Here is an 8,909-nt window from a genome sequence, read left to right as displayed (position 1 = left end):
AAGCCAGGGGAAGCAAGCCAGTAAAGAACATCCCTCCATGGCCTCTGCATCAGCTCCTGCTTCCTGACCTGTTTGAGTTCCAGTCCTGACTTCTTTCAGTGATGAACAGCAATGTGGAAATGTAAGCTGAATAAACCCTTTCCTCCCCAACTGCTTCTTGTTCATGATGTTTGTGCAGGAATAGAAACCCTGACTAAGACAGGATCAAACTCAGATGGCCAGGCTTAATGGGAAGTCCTTTTACACACTGATTCATCCTGTTGACTTAGGTTAAGTTCTTAAAGAAACATTACTAAGTAATTTCCGATCTTCATGTTTCAATATGAAGTTTGTTAAGAACTCATGTTAAATGTTTGACTTACTTCAATAATTTTCTCATTTGAAGTCTGGCTGTTGGTGATTTCAACTTGCCATAAATATCCCTTGTGATTTTCCTGGTGGGTCTCAAAGGAGGTAGTCACTTTATGAATACCTATAATGATATTAAAAATATTCCTCTCTGTAAATAACTCTGAATGATAACAGTATACATTTTAGTTCTTCTTGAAGACTAGAATAAACTGATTGACTTCACCGTGCATGTTTGCATGTGTGCCACCATGCCCAGCACAATCTGATTCTTTTCAGTTAAACAATACATCTGAAATTATCGCCATCTTTTTGATGAATCCAATGATGAGCACTGAGAACGACACTGTATATTGGTTATTATAAGCATGGCACTTGAAGGGCGGCCACTACACCCATGGTCCCATCATGCATTTACCCAGGATGGGATACTTGCATCATACAGCCGTTCTATGTCTCACATCTGACAAAAAACTCCACAGTAGCTGGATAATTCTTTATTATCAACAACTGTGTATATGGGTTCTTTTTTTCATATATTCACAATATTAATCCTATAGAGTGAATACTGGCAAACATATTTTTTATCTACATGATGCATCTCCATTCTGGGTATTGCTGCTAAGAAAATTTAAATTTACAACATAGTCATTCATTTTTTGTTGTTGTTGTTGTTGTTGTTTTTGGTTCTGACATGTCTCATCTAACACATTCTGGCCTTGAACAGCTCCATGTCTGCCTGGATGCTGCCATGCTTCCCACCTTGATACTAATGGACTGGATTTCTGAACCTGTAAGCTAACCCCAATTAAATGTTGTCCTTATAAGAGTTGCCTTGGTCCTGGTGTCTCTTCACAGCCATGGAAACTCTAAAACAGAAGTTGGTACCAGGGACAGGGGTGTTGCTGTGATTGGCCTGACCATGCTTTGGTTTGGAGGAATGTAGATTTGGGGACTTTGGAAAGCAGTGAGATGCTTTAAGTGGGGTTTAATGGGTTGTCCCAGTAGGAATGGAGAAGACTTTCCTGCTGAGGGTAATTTGAACTCTGAAACCTGGCTCTAGAGCTTTCAGAGTACAGAGATTTTTTTTGTACATTGTCTGGAGACTGTTGTGATATTATAGTGAAGAATGTGGCTGCTTTTTTCCCCTTGTCTGAAGAGTCTATCTATGGCTAAGGTAAAGAGATTTCAATTAATTGCATTGACCAAGGAAATCTCAGAAAAGCCCAGCATAGACTTTGTCTTCTGGTTTACTCTTGTGAAAAGTGTTTTGATCAAGCGTAGCAAGGTTCGTAAGAAAAAGTACAAAATGTACGGTTCAAATAATAAAAGGGCACCAAGAAGTGCAATGAAACTAAATCCTTTGTCTAAGGAAATAAACAGATTAAGGGGGTGGAGCCATTGGGTAAGATCCCACACAGCTAAGCTTATTGTCTATGTGTTTACCAGTGAACAATTACTTGCTTATCGTTTTCATTTGCACTTTTAATCTGGAACGAGCTACAACCCAGAAATGGATCACATATCTTTTGATCCATATCTTGAAAAGTAATGGCTATGAAAAACCTATATTCAGGCATGGTAGTACATGCCTTTAATCCCAGGAGAGAGAGCTAAACAGATCTCTGAGTTCAAGGCCAGCCTAGGACAGAGCAAGCTGCAGATAAAGAAAAGCTTAAGTCCAGGTGTAGTGGTACATGCCTTTAATCACAGAATTCAGGAGTTGGAGCCATGCAGATTTCTGAATTTAAGGCTAATCCACAGATCAAGGTGTAGGTCTAGGACAGCCAAACAGGACTCAGCAGCTTCAGCCATGTGGATTTGGCTTCAGAATCAAGAATAGAAGGGACTACTAGGACAATTGATGCTAGTTAGCTGAAGGTAAGAAGTTAGAGGTGATTAAGAAGAAATCAGTTATCACTAAGGTGAAATCTTCTGGACATGTATTCTTAAGAGTATAAAGAAGCTGTGTTCCAGAGATAGCCAAGGTTGTACCTCGTGCTGCAGCTAGACTTGGTAATGTGGACAGGAAGGACCCAGCCAGTTAATTCTATCTTATGTCCAGCTTGTCCTCAGTTTCAATTTGGCAAAAGGAAAAACCACAGCTTGTTCCAGGAACCAGAGCAGATCCAAGTTACAACCACTCCACTCTGTATTTTCTTTTTTAGTTAGTTAGCTAGTTAGTTAGTTTGTTTGTTTGTGAGTCATGGTTTCTCTGTGTAGCCCTGGCTGTCCTGGAACTCACTCTGTAGACCAAGCTGGCCTCAAACTCAGAAATCCACCTGCCTCTGCCTCCCGAGTGCTGGGATTAAAGGCGTGCACCACCACTGCCCAGCACACTCCACTCTTGATAAGGGAAAATGCTGAGTGTCATATTCAGGGCAAATTGACTCAAGTTATAGCAAAGTTTATGATGTTAGCTAAAATATTATGCAAGCTATGTTTTCTAAAATGTCAACCAACCATGTATCTCCAAGTTGGAAAGCCCCTTGCCAAGCTTACACTGTATAAAAAGCAAGACTGATACCAGCTCAGCACCTTCCACACCCATCCACTGCATTGGAGAGGTTGGAACTATCCAAGCTCGAGCTTGAATAAAGACTCTTTGCTTTGGTATACAAGTTGGACTCCTGGTGGGTTTTGCTAGTCTGTGGGGACCCTGAGGTTTGGGCATTACAGTAAGAATCAACCAGTTGGTACTTGTTTTGATGGCATATAGGGGTCATGGATCATAGCTGAGGCTTGGCGCTGTGTGAGGCTAAGGTAGGCCACTAGTGAAGGTGCAGCCTCAGTTGCAGATGATGTTCCAAGACTGAATGGGTCGTGTAAAGCAGTTGAGGCTTAGCACCATGAAAGGAACCTATGAGAGGGTCTTGGTGATGCCTAGTTGCAGAAGACTCCAGCATGCTGGAGATGCCAGTACCATGGGATGAGCACCAAGAATAGCATCATTAGTGGAGTGGAGTCAACCAGAGCCAAGAGTGCTACAGAGGGCACAGCTGGAGAAGTGACACAAGCCCTTTGAAAGAGCCTAGAAGATAATGTGTGGATTCCAGACATTGGGAGAGGATGCTGTGAAGTTGGAGGTGCCTTGGAGACCCTAAGATGTTAAAAGACACCAGAGCAGAGCCACTGGATGCCTGCCAAGGAAAGCTGTCAATAGGGAATAGAATCAGACTAGAAAAAAGAAGTTTGTTGCAGTCAACAAAAATGAAAAAAAAAAAAATGGGAGTTAGAGATCAGAAGACCGCTTTAACATCAGCCATGGAGATGCAGTTTGGGGTTTGCCCAGCTGGTTTCCTGTCTTGCTTTGGGGATTACAGCTAAGTGACTGGATAAGAGTCTTTGAACTTTGGCCTTTTAACACCGCTGAGACTTATAGACTGTGGGACTTTTGAAGTTAGACTAAATTTATTTTACATTATATTATGGTAATGTATGGCCCCCACAGACTTATGGGTTTGAACAAGCCTATGGGAGCCAGGGAGTGGAATATGGTGGTTTAAATACACTTGGCCCAAGGAATGGCACTATTAGGAGGTGTGGCCTTGTTGGAGGAAGTGTGTCACTGTGGGGGTGAGCAATGAGACCCTACTCCTAAACATGTGGGAGCTAATCTTCTATCAGATGAAGATGTAGAACTCTCAGCTCCTCCTGCTCCATGCCTGCCTGGACATTGCCATACTCCCACCTTGATGATTAATGTTGACCTTCTAAGAGTTGCCTTCATCATAGTGTCTCGTTAGAGCAATGCAAACCCTAACTAAGACAGTGTCTCTTCATAGTAATGGGAATTCAAGTAAGACAGTGGCAGTTACGGTGTGGTAAGTACTGTGTATGGTCTCATCTCAGTCCTCTGTTCACACCTTAACACATAGTTGTATATTGGCTAACATACAATTAATGCTACCTGTTAGCAACAGGGCAGCATTCAGTTAAAAACTTGCATGTTTTCATTTAAAAAAAATCCATACATCAGGAAGAACAAAAAACTAGGAGACAGCCTGATGTGGGTAATTTTTTCAGAAACTCCAGGTTAGGGCTAGGTAAGTTGGTAAGAAGGTTCAATGTGACCAACACGGTAAGTGTGCTCTCGCTGCCCTCCTTTGCTCTGTATGCATTCACTGACCTGGAAGGCTGCGGACAGAGGAGTCTCCCACAGGCCATGGCCCAAATCCATGCTCCAACTGGAAGATCACCTCAGGTTTGGTCATGCAATGTCCTGTAAGTGGTAAAGAAGAAACAAGTTTGGCAAAAGTGTTAGGTGCAGTCCACTAACACTAATGAGAGACAGCAGATCTAATTCAGGACCTGTGAGTCAGTGAATCAGAAACTTTCCTTAGAGGGTCGACACTTCCGTTCTTCACTGACTGGAATATCATTGTCAAACAGCATAGTGATTTCCAGAAAGTTTAAGAAAACAGAAATGAATAGGAGAGGAAACACAATAAAAGAAAAGAATATTTAATACAAATTATACAAGGGGTTGAAGAGATGTTTCCATTGTTAAGGCCACTTGCTAATCTTACAGATGATCTGGGTTCAGTTCCCAGCAACCACATTAGGTGACACACACTACCTTTAAGTCTAGTTCCAGCAAATCGGACATTCTCTTTTTAGTCTGTCCACACTGCATACTCACATTGTAAATAAAAATAAATTTTAAAAATGTTTTAAATAAATGAAATTACTAGGTATAGCAGAGCATGTATTTAATCCTAGTACAGTCTCCTCCTGTTGCCTGCAGAACAAGGTGTTGAACTCTCAGCTCCTCCTGACCCATGCCTGCCTGGGTGCTGCCATGCTCCTGCCTTAAAGGTAATGGACCTCTGAACCTGTAAGTCAACCCCAATTAATCAATAAAAATATCATGTTGGAATAAACATTTTAGAGGTTCGATACTTTTATTGTTTGCTAATTTGTTTTCCTTTTAGGCAATACTGAAAATTACATGTAGAATCTTAGTAATACTGCATAAGTACCTTACCAACTAGCTATAATCAAAGAAAAATCTACTTCTTTTAGATTTAGTTCATTTTATGTGTGTGAGGATTTTTCCTGCATGTATGTATTATATTCACTAAGTGCATGCCTGGTGCCTACAGAGGTCAGAAGAAGTCATCAGATACCAGGAACTGGAGTTAGAGATGATTGTAAGCTACCACATGTGTGCTGGGAATCAACTTGAATCCTTCATGAGAGCAACAACTATTTAGGTTCAGCAAGCCCACTTTTAAAATATGTTTACTACATGTATGTATTTATTTCTTTGTGTGTGTGTGTGTATGGGAGTGTGTGTGTGTGTGTGTGTTTGAGCATGAATATGTGGAAGATGGAGAACAACTATTAGCAGGTATTTCTCTCATTCCACACTGTTGGTACTGGGGATTGAACCTGGGAAGTCAAGCTTGGCAGCAAGCACCTTTATACTGAGCCATCTCACCAGTCCCACAACTCTGTTTTATACAAAGTAGTCAAGATAAGTACAGTTGTTGTCTATTGTCAAACAGTCAGCCCTGAAGATATACATATAAAATTATATGATCAAACAGGAGGCAGAGGTGTTTAATCCCAAAGAACTGGAATGTGAGAAGCTTCCAGGACTCAATAGGGATGACCATAGCTGAAATGACCAACAGTGGGGAAATGGAACCTGAAGGGACCACCTCTAGTAGTTAGACAGGACCCCCAGTAGAGGGATGAGGACACCAACCCACCTTCAAAATTTTTGATTCAGAATTAAAAAATTAAGGGACAAAAATGGAGCAGAGGCTTGAGGAATGGCCAACCAGTCTCTAGCCCAACTCAGGACCCATCCCAAGGCCATGCACCAAACCCTGACACTATCACTGATGCTACGTTGTCCTTGCAGACAGGAGCATGGATGTTCTCTGAGAGTCTCTACCAAAAGCTGACTGAGACAGAGGCAGATACTTCCAGCCAATCATTGGATTGAGGTCAGGGACCTCTATGAAAGAGTTGGGGGAGGAATTGAAGGAACTGAAGAAGATGGCAACCCTATAGGAAAACCAATAGATAACGTCAATTAACCCAAGCCCCTGGAAACTACCAGTGACTATGACACCAACCAAAGAGCATACTTGGCTTGTCCAATGCCCCCCAGCACATATGTAGCTGAGGACTGGCTTGTCAGGGCCACGTTGATGTCTGTGCTCTGTGTCTTTATTAGAAGGGTGTCCCTGGGGGTGGGGGTGGGGGAGAGGAAAGAAGGGAAGAGAGGAGAGGAGGGAGGTTGGAGAGATGGCTCAATGGTTAAGAGCACTGACTGCTCCTCCAGAGGTCCCAAGTTCAAATCCCAGCAACCACATGGTGGCTCACAACCAACTGTAATAGGATCTGACGCCCTCTTCTGAAGACAGCGATAATTGTACTCATAATACATAAAATAAATAAATAAATCTAAAAAAAATGTGTCACTGGGGAAGGGCTTTGGGAATTCAAAGAATTTTCAATCCCATTTTTTTTCTTTCTACTTTCTATTGTGGTTGGAGATAGGACCTGTCAGTCAGTCCTTCTGCCATGCCATGTGTCTCCACCAGGCTAGTAACAGATTCTTAGTCCTCTGGAACCACAAACTCTAAGCAAACCCTTCCTTCTATGTTGCCTTGGTCATGGTGTTTTATCACAGCAGTAGGAAAGTAAATAAGACAACCAAGTTATCATTGATTGAAACCTTTTAAAGCCACACACCAACATACATCTTTCCTCCTGTTAAGTTTACTTGCAATCATGTTGAGAAACATGAATATTTACCAGTTAAGGAAAGGCAATAGACCTTCTTTCTCCTTGGACAGAAATCAGGTTAAAATTGGATCAAAATTGAAGCACAAGACAAAAACTATAAAGTTGTTAGCATATACAGAAAACATTTTGGAACAATCATATAGTGTTTTAATATATGTGTAAAAGAGCAAACTGATTATGAGAAGCAAAAGTCAAATTGATTATGAATCTCGAAATTATCTCTATACAAAGGTAAGCAAGTAATAGAAGAAACCATCCTAAACGGGGAAAAAACATGGGCAGAGGATTCATCCAAGACAGTCACTTACAGAACAAATAATGACCTTGAAGCACTAAGAACAAGCACGGTCAAGCTTCTCTTAAATCTGGGTAAATGGCCTGAAGAGACATTTTTTAAACACAAGCGCCCACAAAAATATAAAAAGAAAGTTCACCGCGCCCATCATGAAAACACCAATAACCATCACAAAGAGGTGTCACTTCTATCATCTTAGTATGGTCACATAAGACTTACAATAACAAATGTTGAAACATCCCCAAAGATGAGGATGCTAATATAAACCAGTACAGTTAACATGTAATATAGTATGAAATATTCTCAAAAGACTAAAACAGAACTCCTGCATGATGCTGCTATTGGACTGAACAGTAAAGAAGAGTATGATGTAGAGAAATCTGCAGCTCCCTGGGTGTTACAGTGTTCACGACAGCTAAGGTAAGTGTCCAGCAACAGAGGACATGAAGACCATGTGGCACACAGACTAACACTACTCCCATGCACACACTGGAGGGGGTTATGGGAAGCTATAGGGCTGTCATTTCCTCTGAGCTTAAAGTCCAGTAGCTATGGTGAACTGCAGGAGATTCATGCATGGCATGGCAACACGGGACCATAGAGTGAATCCCTAGCTCTGGGATGATAAGATTGTAGGTCCCTTGAAATTTCCACACAGGGTTGTAATAAACAGGTCCAGCATTGCATTCAGGACTGGCTTTTAGCCAACTCTGCGACACACTAGGTATAACCTGAGTAGGGCTGGACCTCTTGGTGCTATGGATTGTCTGAGTGCCCTTGTTCCCTAGGGATCCCAGGAAGTTCACTTATGGTCTAAGCTGGAATTGATGGAACCTTTCTTTTGGCTTATTTTCTCACTTCATACTTGTGAACAGAAGTTTCCTTATGTCTGCCCAGGAAAATCTAAACCATAATATAAATATGTCATAAAACATCCCACTCCCAACACCAAAAAAACAAACCAAACCAAACCAAAATAAAATAAAATAAAACAAAAGTCAGCAATAATTCCCAAAATTACAATCCAACGCTGTAATTGGCACTGAGGGTCAGAGCACAGACTCACCTAAGAACAGGAGACTGCTGTAGTTCTCCAGCATCACGTCCCTGTAGAGAGTCCTCTGAGCCATGTCCAGATGCTGCCATTCGTCCCAGGAGAAGTCCACAGCAATGTCCTCAAACGACACGGAACCCTGGAGTGACACATTTCTTTTTAAGCCACAAGTACTCAGCTTTGAGAACACAAATTCTCTCAATGTGGTTTCACTATCCTCTCTGTATGGTTTTCCCTGAAGACTTGACAGGACGTGGAACCGTGACAAATTGTCTAGATTATGTTGGCATGCGTTGGTATTTTTTAAAAGTAGTTTAACTGAGGTGGAAGTACTCATCCACTGTGGATGCTATTCTCTCAAGTGCTGGGTCCTGAGTTTTAAGAAGGAGAGGGAGAGAGAGGGACAGAGAGAGAGAGAGAGAGAGAGAGAGAGAGAGAGAGAGAGAG

At 41.7% G+C, this 8,909-nt stretch overlaps 1 protein-coding gene across 1 annotated transcript in view; it reads right to left on the bottom strand.

Moving 5' to 3' along the window:
- LOC110297897 (zinc finger protein 420-like) overlaps positions 1-8,909 on the bottom strand; it is a 24,636-nt gene that overhangs the window by 5,498 nt on the left and 10,229 nt on the right. The window contains exons 2-4 of the mRNA XM_021166975.1: positions 8,475-8,601; positions 4,478-4,570; positions 363-472 (exon numbers count right to left, since the gene is read on the bottom strand). Coding sequence (XP_021022634.1) covers positions 363-472; positions 4,478-4,570; positions 8,475-8,601 — 330 coding nt within the window. The remainder of the gene's footprint in view (positions 1-362; positions 473-4,477; positions 4,571-8,474; positions 8,602-8,909) is intronic.

The sequence above is a fragment of the Mus caroli genome, chromosome 7, assembly GCF_900094665.2.
Source record: "Mus caroli chromosome 7, CAROLI_EIJ_v1.1, whole genome shotgun sequence".
NCBI classification, from domain to species: domain Eukaryota; kingdom Metazoa; phylum Chordata; class Mammalia; order Rodentia; family Muridae; genus Mus; species Mus caroli.
Note: the sequence above shows the minus strand (reverse complement) of the source record. Positions and strands in the feature narration are given on the sequence as shown.